Source organism: Parasteatoda tepidariorum, chromosome 8 (genome assembly GCF_982258835.1).
Source record: "Parasteatoda tepidariorum strain Cologne lab strain chromosome 8, Ptep-v5.0, whole genome shotgun sequence".
NCBI classification, from domain to species: Eukaryota; Metazoa; Arthropoda; class Arachnida; order Araneae; family Theridiidae; genus Parasteatoda; species Parasteatoda tepidariorum.
In genome coordinates this window covers 50,101,648-50,116,255 of record NC_141762.1, presented here as the reverse complement: position 1 = coordinate 50,116,255, position 14,608 = coordinate 50,101,648, and the positions used below count along the sequence as shown (strand labels likewise).

At 27.7% G+C, this 14,608-nt stretch overlaps 1 protein-coding gene and 1 long non-coding RNA gene across 2 annotated transcripts in view; one reads left to right on the top strand and one right to left on the bottom strand.

Moving 5' to 3' along the window:
• LOC139425706 (uncharacterized) overlaps nucleotides 1–11,495 on the bottom strand; it is a 148,800-nt gene extending 137,305 nt beyond the window's left edge. Inside the window, exon 1 of the long non-coding RNA XR_011636859.2 lies at nucleotides 11,356–11,495. This is a non-coding gene — a long non-coding RNA (uncharacterized LOC139425706). The remainder of the gene's footprint in view (nucleotides 1–11,355) is intronic.
• Nucleotides 1–14,608, top strand: part of LOC107441954 (cytochrome P450 4c3) — a 31,490-nt gene that overhangs the window by 15,841 nt on the left and 1,041 nt on the right. Inside the window, exons 7-10 of the mRNA XM_016055373.4 lie at nucleotides 4,349–4,546; nucleotides 6,534–6,707; nucleotides 9,202–9,268; nucleotides 13,870–14,049. Of these exons, the coding sequence (XP_015910859.3) occupies nucleotides 4,349–4,546; nucleotides 6,534–6,707; nucleotides 9,202–9,268; nucleotides 13,870–14,049 (619 nt within the window). The remainder of the gene's footprint in view (nucleotides 1–4,348; nucleotides 4,547–6,533; nucleotides 6,708–9,201; nucleotides 9,269–13,869; nucleotides 14,050–14,608) is intronic.

Here is a 14,608-nt window from a genome sequence, read left to right as displayed (position 1 = left end):
ATAATATTTGACAAAATATAAAATAATTTTTAAATATTTACATCGTTATAATTTTTTTAACTAATTCATTTAGAAAGAATTAGCATTTCTAGCTGTGTTGCTGATTTATTTTCGAGTTAGATTTCAATTTGTTACATAAAGGATTTAAAATTTATAATAAACCGAATTACTATTTTAAATGTTAATATTCACTCTTTTTACATAGCTCTATCTTATGTTTTGCTTTTTAACTTCTATTTACAAACAAAAAATGTTTTGCATTCAGATATTCTCTGGTAAAATATTCTATTGTTACGTTTCAAAAACTATATGTATCTTAAAAACGAACATTAATGATCATATTAGACAAAAAGAGAGATTTTCCTGTATCAATTAGTTCACTTAAGTATTGACAATTTTAGATGCTTCTCAGTTTTTTTTTCGGGATAAATTTTAGTATTTATGCAAACAATTTGAAATTAATTATTATGAAGTTTAAAACGTGATTAATATTTTAATTGTTACATTGAATCTTATTAAGGATTTTTATTGTTATATCGCAAGGGTCTATTGTTATATAAACAACGCACTTTACTTATTGTTATATGATTCATGAAAACAAACATTATAGGTCATATTAGACAGAAAGAGAGATTTTTCCTGTTTTTATTAGTTCATTTAAGTATTAACAATTTTAGCTAATTAACTTTTTTTTTTCGGGATACATTTCACTATTTATGTAAACAATTTAAAATAAATTATTATGAAGTTTAAAACATGATTAATATTTTAATTGTTATCATTGAATCTTATTAAAGATGTTTATTGTTATATCGCAAGGGTCTATTGTTATATAAACAACGTGCTTTACTTATTGTATATGATTCATAAAAACAAACATTATTGGTCATATTAGACAGAAAGAGAGATTTTCATGTTTCAATTACTTCACTTAAGTATTAACAATTTTAGCTGCTTTACAGTTTTTTTCCCAGATAAATTTCAGTATTTATGCAACAATTTAAAATTAATTATTATGAAGCTTAAAACATGATTAATATTTTAATTGTTAACATTAAATTTTATTAGAGATTTTTATTGTTATATAGCAAGGGTCTATTGTTATATAAACAAAGTACTTTACTTATTGTTATATGATTCATAAAAACAAACATTATTGGTCATATTAAACAGAAAGACAGATTTTCTTGTTGCAAGCACCAATCAACAAGCAAAACTTCCCTTCTTTGCTTTCGATTCTTTTTCCTTTTCGAGAGAAATAAAAGAGTCAGAAGAAAAAAAAAGTAATGGAAGTGCTGATTACAAAAATCCCTCTCGAGAAGAATTTTAGTAACCAGCAGCACTCTTTAATGTTTTTCCTGAGAGATTACAAGACAAGAGTTACAATACCTTTCCACAGAATGCGAAGATATATAAAATCGCAGGAGAAAACGAAATGTTTCGAAGGGAATTATTTTGTCATTAACAGATTTATGGATTCATTTTTCTGCTGTGTTTTCTGATTGCTGCAGCTTTTAGTAAGCTTTCAGCCGCATCAGAAGAGTCCACTGAGAATCGCGCGGAAATGTGTTTTCGTAACGAAAAAATACAGTAAATAGATTTTGCATTATCCAATCATGATCTAACATTCTTAAAGTAGGAAACAAGATGCTGTGATAATGCACTAATAAAAATGCGTTTCCAAAATGGCCGTTTAATGCGTCAACTATTCAACTGTTACAAATATTTTTTAAAGCATGTTATATAAATTTTTATTGATAATCGTCTGAATAAGTTGTTATAATATACTACATGAATATTCAATTTGAGATATATTTGTAATACTTCAGTTTAAAGCTTAAATTTAAAATTAAAATATTTAAAATTTTATAGCGATTTTTTGATTTTTAAATATTACTATAGGATGCATTGAATATTGTTTTGGATTTTGTTATAAGTTGTAATATGAGATTGTTATAAGTTGTTTTTAGAAGTTTAACAATGATAATATAGGAGTAAGATCATGAAAACAATTACTAGATTTAAATATCAAATGATTTTGTGTTAAGATAGTATAATAAGATTGCCGTTTCAAAACAAATTATTAAGATAGTATAATAAGATTGCTGTCTTGCTGATTGATGCATTACTTCAGTAATTATTTTCTAGATTAGAGGGAAGGGTACTTTCCCCTTTTATATACATTCTCAATTTTTGTTTGCAAATTTTTAAACTAGAATTTATTTTCGTAATGATGTTTTACCATGACCTGATAATTTGTATCCTCACTCTCTGTATGCGCAGTAGGCCCTCAATTGATTAAAATAATTGAGGCTGGATTAACTTCGAATAATAGTAATATTCGGACAATGTAACACCACTTTAATCTATTCCCACCAATAAGCTATGGAAATCGAGCTTTCGCTTAGAGATAAACATCACTGAAATTTAATCCGAGACGACAGGTACCTTTGAAACGATTATGGACGCCACATAATCCATAAACCACAGCCTCTTTACCTTGTTAAATCTTTCAAAGTTCTGTTAAATGCTTGAAAGATATTCTACTATTCTAAAGTATTTCGGTAGTTAAAATAACTTCAAGTCATGAGACATCAAAAGTGTATTTTTTTTCTTTGAAAATGGCCCCTATCCCTCTGAACATGACTTCCTCTTTTGTTACAAAATCTACGATGGCCTAAGGAAAATTTGGACATTTAATAAGCTTCAAAAAGCGTTTGGAAGAAGATTTTTTTTTAAGAAAAAAAAAGCTTACCAAAGTAAATATAATAAAAGGAAATCAATTTTCAATTAACTTGTTGTTCCATTCGATTAATTTAAAATTTACAATTTTAGAATTATTTTTGTAAATACATAACTTCTCTTGAACTATTTACTCAGAGAATGGTACTCCATAGCTTTTTTTAAATAAAAATAAAATAAACTATTTCAGATAAATAAACTGAAGCTGTAACGGATTTCATTGATTTTCAATAATGCTTTCAATGCTGTATATTCTTTTGTAAGCTTTAAACACCTTCACGCGATTCTATTCATACCACGATGTTACTTTTTAACATTGACCCTTTTTCGACAATATTCCATCCCTTGAACATACGTTGTTCCTTTTAAATGAAGGAGGATTAGGGCTTGGTTGGTAGGTCACTGGGCCCATATCTAAGAGTTCGTGGGTTCGATCCCCGCCGGCAGAAGACTGTAGTAAATGGGGACTGATGCTCGTTAAATCTGTCGAGTCGCAAAGTCTTCCATGCTCCCATAACAAATCAATACCTCTGGGGGCACTGATTCAGAATTTTCTTTATCTTCTGAATTGGTTCAAAATTACAATGTTACGGATTTGAACATTGGTAGTCGTAAACGTATAGGTTAAAGTAAAACACAGTATTAATAATGAAAAGACCGGTTCCCATCCGTCAACAAAACAACTTTCAGATTTCCTCAACAAAACGAAAGCAACCAATATTCCACCAACTAACAAAACATTTATTAGTTGCACATAACCATTAGTTTTAAGTACTCATGCAGTTACAAAGAATGTCTTTCATTTTGTAGACTTTATTATATAGAGTGATTGTGGCAGCACGTTTTTGAGAAAAGAAATGACGTTAAATGAACACCCAAAACAACGGGGTTGATGGCCCGTACCATTTTTTCTTTAACTAGTGGGCTGCGCCCCCTTTTCGCTGACGCTCGCCAACCCCCGAAAATTGCTACGCAATCTTGTATGGTTTGCTTCGCAAACCAAGCTCGCTTCGCTCGCTACTAACTTAGGTACATTGCAGATGCACAAAATTCTAAGAATTCAAAACAATCATTCAAATCCATATAAAATTTTTTTTTTTTAAAATAAATTACATCTTTCTAGTAAATACTAAGTCATTAAAATAAATTTGAATTCAAATGAATGACATGTAATTCGTTAAACCTATTAGAAATGTGCTATAGTATAATTCGTAATATAAATCAAAAATCTTCAAATAAATTCGTAATATATAAACGTGAAAAAAGCGCTTTCGACAAAATACTAAAATAGAGATCTATCGACAAAGACTACTCACTTCTGCCTAGCTTAATAGTATAAAATTGCCGCAGCTGATGCTCTCTGGTTATTTCAGTTTCCGTTTTTAAAAGCGCTATATGTTGAGCCACCAAGGAGAATTGGCATGTGACATTTTTAGCTGCAATCATTGGTCGATTCGCCGTGTAAGAGAAATAGTAACGTAAGCAAAACAAAGCAAACGTTGCCACCGGCGAAAAAGAAATACAGCCAAAATTTGGGAGCAACGTAAGAGAATTATATATATTAGATATAGAGAGAAATAAACTAAATGCATTGTGTATTTTTCAGGTGATAGCTGAACGCAAAGCTGAAATTTTAAAAGAGAGAGAAACTTTAGTCGAAGATGAGTCCAACAGTAATGTTGTATACGGTCAAAAAAATAAAAGACGTTTGGCTTTGCTTGACACGTTGCTAGATCTACATCTCAAGGATGCCATTTTTACTTTGGAAGATGTTGCTGAAGAAGTTGACAATTTTATGTTTGCTGTCAGTACAAGTTTCTATTTATGGTGTTTTGAAATATGTTATAAAGTATCCACATTCTTAGCACTCTAGATTAATACTATTAGAACTGCTAATAACATGCAATTACACTGTATTTTCTGTGAGTACAAGTATCTACTTATAATGTTTTAAAATATATTTTAGAGTATCTACATTTTTAGATCTGTTAATTAGTGCCTTGTGCAATTCTAATGACTAAATTTGTTAAAAATATACATAATATTCGCTGTAAGTACAAGTACCTATTTATAGTGTTTCAAAATATATTTTAAAGTATTTACATTCTTAAAACTGTAGATTAGTGCTGTTGGAATGCTTAAAATATTTAATAACATACTATTATTTGTAATTGCTCTTGGTACAAGTATCTATTTATAGTGATAAAATATGTTTTAAAATATTTTTATTCTTAGTATTAAGATTAGTGCTTAGTGCTATTGAAAAACTGTTAATAACGTACAGTTAAGAAATATACAAAATACTTAAAAAACTATACAAAATACACACCGTTGTCTCCTCTGCGTCCAAAGGGTTAAACATTGTTTTATTCGAATCATGAGTTGATATTTAATTATATAAACTCATTAAACAAATAATAACATTTTTATCAAATTTTTGAAAACATGTATAAGTTTAGACAATAATTAAGTCATTTGGCTCACTGGCACTAGATGTTCATTTTATTTTCCTTCCTAGTAGCATAAATCTTTAAGTCAACACGGATAGCTAATTAACAAATATTCCATTAATTTTACATTTGGTCTACGCGAAATATGTAAAATTTTTATAGGCTCATGACCCTATGTTAAGTTCACGAGATAGTGTACTTTATTATCGACAACGTCCTTCAATTGGAAACTTGAAAGTGGCGTCCTCGTAAGTAAATTGTGACATTTATCGATACAATACGTTAACAGTCCGTTTCAGTAAGAAATCGGAATAACGTGGCGTGGAAGAAAAAAACATTTCTTAAAACCACGGCAACTAAAATGGGAAAAGTGTGGAGAATGGGGAAATCGTAACCTTGAGACGTCTATTCTATTCAGAAAGATTATACTCAAGCAAAAGGTTATATTTACGAGATATTTTTTGATTTTCAACATATGTTGCTAGGGTACTTTTTACAGAAAATGATTCTTGATGTAGAGAATTAGCAAAGAAGATATGAACCGAGAATAATTTATGATCCATTGTGTTTGGCGTATGGGCCTATTGGCCTAGGCCGCTGTATATATAATAAAAAAAAAAAAAAATAAAAAAAATATTCGTAAAAAAAAAAGAAAAAAATGACCGAGAAATAAGTAAATCTGCAAAAAAATGACGCAGTGCATTAACGAATCAGGGAATAGCTAAATTACTTTACAAACGAAAAAAAGACATTCATCGTTTAATTTGTGATGCGATAATTATTGATCACACTTTTTTACTGTTCTTTTTCCTTTAGTTTATGCTATTTATTTTGTTTTAATTACGACAACTTACATTATCATCATATAAAAGACTGAATTGATTTGAGTAAATTAATTTAAAAAGTTAGTTGCAATTACTCATGTGCTTTGCTGTTTCGGACACATACTTATTCTCCATAATTTATAAGAAAAAGTTTAAGATTAATAAAATCAAACCCACATTCTTCAAATTGAAAAAGAAATGTCTTATTTTTATTCTTTTTCACATTTACGCAAGGAATCATTATGAAAAAATATATTTAAGTTAGTAATTAAAAAAAAGAAAAATATATTTTGAAGATCAATATGAAATAATAAACACGATGTGTTTCTTGATATTGATCTTTATACTTGTATAAAAAAAGTGCGGTCTAAATCTTTTTTAAAGAAATCAAATTTAAAAGAGATATTTTAATTTGACATGTTTGTAATTTACAAGCAAAAGCATACATGTAAAGTTTTTCTTTACTTGTCTTCTGTTCTTTTTTTTTCTTTTTTTGTAAAAAAAATTGTTTTTTTAGGGACATGATACTACATCTTCAGGATTAAGCTTTGCTTTTTATTTGCTTGGTCTTCACCCAGAGATTCAGAAAAAAGCTCAGCAAGAAATCGATGATGTTTTAGGAGATGATGTCGACAGGCCAATTACATTGGATGACATAAAAGAACTCAGATACCTAGATCATGTTTTGAAAGTAAGTTTTTAATAAGTTAACAGTACCAGAATAAAAAGAAACTTTAGAAAGCTTACTAATTGTGAAGTTATAAATTGGATATTCCGATAGTTTTCATATGATGTATCTATAACAAGTACTTGAAAGCAAATAAGTAACCCTTATTAGTTATTACCAAAATATTTATAGCTTTATATACTTCATATATTTATGAAACATAGTTTACCAATTAATAGTGTACTTTTTTAATAAAACTAGAAGGCTTTGCCCACCGTTCGCAAACCCTTTTAGTGCTTATAAATCACCATAGTTTATTTCTTCCTAAATATTTTCCACAAAAACACTGAATATTTTGGTTTTAAAATACAAAATTATTGAAGTTTTATGTAATATCATTTTGTAAGTATGTTAATACTCGTAGTAGCGAAATAGAAAAATACCTAGGTTTTAAAAACAATCTATACTTGAAAAAAAAATAACCCAAGGGATGCATATTGTTTGATTTAATAAGAAAAATTAAATGAGAAAAATTAATCGTTGAAGAGACTTTTAAATACCAAAAAGGCAACGGTTTTTATAGCGAATTATTAGGTTTTTATAATTTTCAAAAGTTTCACTATGTTACGATTTATATCTGGCAACATGTAATTTCGCTTTTTCTCTCAATCTCGTTTATTTAAAAAAAATTTCGTAGCGCGAAAAAAAATACAGCAAATCTATAAAAATGTATTCTTGCAGATTTTTCAAAAATTGAAAGTTACATAATTTTTAATTGTTCAAGAAAATTGTTTTAAATGAAAAATAAGTTATTTTCAAAACTGTGTGAAAATAACAGTTGTGTGTATTATTTCATAATATGTTTAAAAATTGCATTCATAATGAACAAGCACTATTTGCAATTTTTAAAATATCTGTGATAATTTAACATCATGTAAGTAAAACAAATTCAATGTCTTACTATTTTAAGTACATAGTCAGCTTAAAAATATTTTAAGCAACTTTCTTTAACGAAATATAATTCTTTTTAAAATTCCAAATCCGTTATTTTTTTGATAAAATAAATTCCTAGTTATTATAAACTCTACTGAAGGCAAAAATAATGAAAGTTAATTTTTTTAATTATTGTTTTTAAACTTAAGCATGGAAACAATAGATGCTTCAAGTTTGTACGTTTTCAATATTTTTCTATTTATTATTTTTTTAAATCGACTAAATTTTTTATGATATTTAGTCGTTTACAGATTTTAATATTCAGTGAAAATTTCAGATTTCTTCAATACGCACACTGGTATTTAACTAGTTAAAATATTTGGTGAATTTTTTTAAACATCTAGTTTTATTTTAAATAAATATTTCATTGTGACTATTAATGCATGATAATACATTAATAGTTCCAGCTAAATCCAGCTGAAATATTTCATAATCTTACATATTCAACAATATTTTGTATTTATTATTAAAATAAATAAATGTCTTAAGTATAGATACCTATAATAAAGCGCCTCTCAATAAATACTGCTAGATAAGTCATTTCAATACAGTCAAATACACTTTTAAGAAATCTATAGTCAAAACTATCAGATTATTGTAACCTTGTTTTCAGCTCTATGGGAACTCCAAAAAATTTGCTATCTTTAACTGGAGTGCTTTGGTACTGATTTTGGTGAAATTAAACAACAGAATATGTTTTTATTATATGTGATAAAATTTGGTTAATGTAGCAAAATTTGGTAATTTTATCATGATACTTTAGAACAGTGACCTCCAACCCCAAGGCCTCATACCGGTACTGGCCCGCGGATCAAATGGTACTGGTACACCGTCGAAACATTAAATTATATCAGTTTTATTTACTGTGGTGTATTTCTCACGGGTTTATATGATTTTTTATAGACGAAAGTATAACTGGCAGCAGAGAGACCTCACCTAAAACAGCATTATGCCGAGAATGTAGCATTATTTTTAAAACATGTTTAAAAATAACTAAGCTAAAATTATTAAATTGAAACCATCTGAAAAATAAACAATCAACGTCCACCCCTCCGTCTCATTGCGCCATGGTTAAAACTATCTAGTGTTAAGTATAAAATCAGTGCCTCTAATTTAAAAAGGTTGAGAGGTACTGATTTATGGCATGGTGGAAAAGCCGCTTATTCTTGTTAAGTTTACTTTTCCGTTTTGCATTTTTTACTGAATGGGTGAATAAAAACTATAATTTTGCAAACCAGAATTCCTGGTAAGCCGTTACCATATGAACGGAAAAATTACCAAAGAAATGGTTTAAAAACCTCATATTTTATTTTTATTTTTACTCAAAGTGTCACTGTGTACCATTCAGTACAGTAATTTTATCAGAAATGTCACTATCAAACAGTGCTGATATTTTACCAGATTTTTTCTTCGGTACCCAAACTATTGAAATAAATACAGTATTTTGTTTTTGAAACACCATAGTAAGTAAATTATTTCCAGACTTTTAATTCAATTACGTTTACTTTTATTTTTCTGTCTGTAGGAAACTAGGAGGCTATACCCACCCACACCATTTATTGCAAGAGATTTAGAAGAGGACACATTTATAGGTAAGTTGATAAAAAAGGAACTATTCAACCTAAATAACTTTTTAAAAAAACATAAATGCCTGCAAACTTTTAAATTAGATTTGTTTAAGTATATTTTAAGTGTTTTTGCAGAAAAAAATTGGTAGTTTAGATTTGTTTTTACTTAAGCATTTAAAACTCGCTTAGGCGTATCCTCGGGTCAGTTAGTTTTTTATTTGTTAAGATATGCTCCATTTGTAAATAAAATACATCGAAATGTTTGTTCTTTATATTAAACATTAAAGGTTTGAATTTATTTAGCTATAATTACTGGTTTCTCAATGCCTTTAAGAAATGCCTAAAGTTGTTTTGAAAAAAATTTAAACTTCTTTCCTTATCTGAAAATCTTTCGAAGCGAGACTGTCTTATATTTTTTCAATATATTTGACGAAAATTTACTCTATTTTTTAAAATACTCTATCCTTTAAAAATTTTCAATGGGGCAAATAACAGACGTTATTTCAAATATTCTTGTTTTCTGAATGTTTTAAATATTTTTTAATAAGCAAAAATTTTAGTTTTTTACTAAAAAATAAATAGAATTTAAGCTATCCTTCTTTGTATCCAGTATTAAAAAAACAACAAAAGTAATTTAAAATTATTTTCAAAGAAATAGTGTTAGATTTAAAAAGAAAATTGAAGCTTAAGAAATTTCTGCAAAATATCAAAATACTAAATCAGAAAAAAAACATAATAAGAATAATTTTTAATTTAATAATAACGAAATAATTTTTAAGATTAAAAGATAAAAAAAATGAGATAAAAAATAACATTAAGAAATTATACAAAGGATGAAAAAAATAAGATAAAAAATAATATTAAAAAATTATACGAAATGAGTCGACAAAATGAGTTTTACAGAAATTTTTATCAGTACTGTAAACGAGATAATGTTTATTCTAACTAAAACGAGCTCTTCTTTATCCTTTCGCTTTCTGTTTTAATTAAATATCAAAACTAATTATCTCATCAAAACTAATTAAATATCAAAACTCTGTTAAATTTTCAAAAAAAAAATTAACAGAGAAAAGTCATTTAGTTTTATACAAAAGATGAAAAACTAAAATAAAAATTAATATTAAAAAATTATACAAAAGATAAAAAAAAATGAGTAGACAAAATGAATTTTACAGAAATTTTTATCAGTACTGTAAACGAGATAATGTTTATTATAATTAAAACGAGCTCTTCTTTATCCTTTCGCTTTCTGTTTTAATTCAATATCAAAACTTTAGAACATTAAAATATTACAATACAAAGACTGTTATTTTCAAAAAAATCAACAGAGAAAAGCCATTTAGTTTAAAAAAATTGTTTAATGTTTAATCTTCAATAATTAAAATTGTCTTTTTGAAGCACATAATTACATTTTAAGAATTTGTATCTTAAAAAAAGTGAGTCGACAAATGAGTTTTACATCATTTCTTATTAGAAGTATAAGCTAGTTAGTATTTATTATAAAGCAATTTTAAGAAGAAAAAAAAGCTTTAATTTTTGCATTTAAAAAATTTGAAAGTCATACATTTTTTTACGTATTGAAAATTTAAACATTTAAGCTCCTTAAAAAAAAAGAAAGTTTTTTAGAGTAACTTTATTTCGTATTTAGTAAGAGTAATGAAAATTCAATATCATTCTTTTTATCAATTAAAAAAAATATTATTGAGTTTAACTTCATATAAAAATTATTTTCAAAAATATTTACATTTATTTTTATAACGTTCTACCAGAGCATCGAAATATCCTTACATATAACTATCTAAAACAAAAATATTACTCAAAATCTTTTACCCTTATCCATATCTTTATCTTTAATTCTATACAATTAATTCCTTACTATTTAATTCACCAAATGAAATTTATCTAATAATAGTTCTGCAAAGAAGCATAAAAACTAATTATTTCTCTTTTTGAAATCAAAATAACATCATGGTTTCATTACATTATTTTGAAAAGAATCAAGAAACGAACACAACTTTTTTATTCTTTCTCCCTCTCATCAAAACTATCGACATTTATTAGATTGAAAACATTTAATTTTATACTAATGACAAAAAAGTAACTGTCCTTACCTAACACATTCAAAATACACCATATCATCTGAAATCAGGGCTTTATCTGATGGGCCGATTCATAAATGTAATGAATGTCACTTTCCCATCCATCATTGCCCTGAAAGCTCACACACATATGCAATCACTATTATTCTTTTTTACTCGTCCGAAGTATAAAAAATTCAAATGAATATAATCTATAATTACGAAGATTCCGACTAGTTGGTGAAAGAGAAAAAACTGGTCTTGAAGAGTGGATCTCTCGAAATAGGGCTGTGCTCTAGAAAGAATAAGAAAGGAAAAAGAACGAATTTGAGTTATCAGTTCGTTAAAGAAAAAATATCGTTTGACTTGTTGTGGTAAAGTTAGGGTTAAATATCATCATAAAAATAATACACTACTTTAACACTCCTTAATTTCCTGTTTTTTCTTTCGAATTTTTTTCATTAAAAACACACAAAATCTCGTATTTTAGGGAAATAATCACTTAGAGGATGCTTGTAAAACTAATCTGATTCATTTTATTAAACAAATTTTCGTCAATCTTTTTTCAAATCTTTTTATCGTTCATTTTTTCAAATTAGAGCTAAAGATAGACAAATTAATTATTAACAATGGTTTGGAATTCATCGTTAGCGATAGAGTGGCACACACACTGGCACATAAACATACAGTACTAGCACAGTTTAGATAAGAGGGCAGATGGTGCTAGTAATCCTCTGTGCACCAGAACTTTTATTTACAATCGAGCAACCTCTAACGACACACTCTATTTTTTGAAAATTTTCCTCTTGGCTGTAGTTGGTTCCAATTATAATGCAAGTTTTTAATTCTTTTAAAATTTGTTTCCGAAACAAAAAGAAAAAAAAAGGTCAAGAATCACGTTTTTTAAAAATTTATTTAAGAAAATGCTTAACAGAAGAGCCGGTCGTTAAAAGCTGCTGGATTGGAAAATCGCCTCGGGAGCACGCTCTTCAACTATGCGTATATGTTTCCGGTTTTAAGACTACCTGGGACAATACAATAAAGTGAATTCTGGAACGTAAAATCACGTATGTCGAAAATTTAATTTGTTAAGGCAACAAATGTTTAATACGCTGAATAGAACCCGGCCAAAGTCATTGTAGCTGAAGACTCTAACCTATCGCACTAACTGAACGGCAAGTAATTCAAAAACGGTGCTTTTAAAGTATTGTTTTGATTACTGACTGATTCACGCAATGCAAAAAACACGTGATGTTAGATGAATCGTTTGGACATGTGCATCAAAGTTATAAATATTGCAAACTAAACTGTGGATCGCTATTACAAGATATTACTTTGGTTAAGAGAAGATTTAAAGCGTTTCTTAAAACTGAAAAAAAAAAATGGATTGTCTTCTTTTTATATTTGACTAACGTCCAATATTTTTTAAGTAACTTTTATGAAATTCAAAAACACTGGCTTTTATAACATAAGTTATAAAATATAAATTATTATATTTTTGTATTAAAGCAATTCCTAATTGTAAAGTAGCTTTTACAAAAGCAATTATATTTCGTACCCTTTGTTACTTTCAAAGTCTCTTGAAAACGATATTTTATTCAAAAAAACGAAAAAATATCTTTTTAATGCAATCAATACTTTTTATATTATTTTATAATTGACGTTGAACAGCTGACCCAATTTTTAATTTTCGACAAGCTATGATCAACTCCTTAGTATTTGTAATTTTAAACTGAACTCAGAAGACGAGGGAACTCCTGCCTTAAGCATTGTGACCAAATAACCTTCATGGAGAACTTTTTGATGGAATTAATCCGCATTTGAGGACAAATCCACATTGCGACGAAAGACCTGAAAACCTCCCACGGTTAGCCTGACTACAAGGGAATTCTAATAGATGAGTCGTCCACCACTGAGGATATTTCAGTACTGTGGTTGGTCCGAGTCGATAGCAGAATTCGTATCAATCGACACGCTTTTTCACCTGAACCACTGTGGCTCATGCAGTCAATAGTGAAAATATCAAAAATTCTACAAAAATTAAAATAAAATTAGTTAGATTAATAAAACTTCTCGATATATTCATTCAGAATAAAACGTGGAAATCAGAAACAAAATCGAAACAATAGTTCGGCTAGAGTTAGCCTAATTTTCTGACGTTTTAGAATTTTTGTAAGCGAATGACAAAAATTTTACACTACCATTTCTGAAGCTTATTTCTTCAACAAAGCAACTCATTATAGTTATCCATACGTCAAATCAATACAGTTCAACTATTCTGAAACATTCCGTAATAGATTTATAATGTGTTACCTAATTTAAATAATTACACTTAAACTAAATAATTCGATAAAATTTCATTATTTAAATTCGTCTGTAAACAATTATTTTAACTAAACGAGATAAAACTAACTTTAAAGCTAATTTTATATCTCTCTTATTTTGCATGTCTTTATAATTTAATAAAATTTGTGAAGTTATGGATTTGATAAACCTTGATAATTTACTTTAAATATCTTATGTAAAATTGTGCTTATATCTTTTTAGATGGACATCTCATTCCAAAAGGTACCAGTTGTGGTATTCTAATTTACATGCTTCACCGGGATCCAAATGTTTTTCCCAATCCTGAAAAGTTCGATCCGGATCGTTTTCAGATTGCCAACTCTACCGGCAGGCACCCATTTGCTTATGTTCCCTTTTCTGCTGGCCCTAGAAATTGCATTGGTAATTAAAAAAATAATAACTAGTGCTAATTAAGTAAAGGGTATAATAAGATTCACGCAAAGTTTGAATTTGGCACAATTTTTCTCGTAAAATGTTGCAAAGGAAAAAAAATAAAACAGCATAACAGATGATAGTTCAAGTTCATAAAAAATAGTGATATAGGAAAGAATAATGCATTTTTACTACAGTATAATATTTTGAACAATATTGATCTATTTTCTGCTATATTTTGGTGATCAGAATTGACAATTATCGGGAAATTTAACATCATTTTTAAATAAAGTAACCTATTTTTACCTAACGTTTTAACCTTAACATTTATCTTTAGTTTTAACACTTCATGCCTAGAGGGATGAAATAAAGCTCAATATAAATGAAAATTAATCTTTTATGCAAGAGGATCATCGAAATGACTTTGAGATAAGAATACCTACAAAACTGCAGAGGTGATTTATTGAATGTGTTATAATACAGAGTAATACATAAATAACCTTAAGACACACATTTTTTTTCCAAAAAAGTTTTTAATGAAAAACCTGTGATTTTTATCAAAATATCT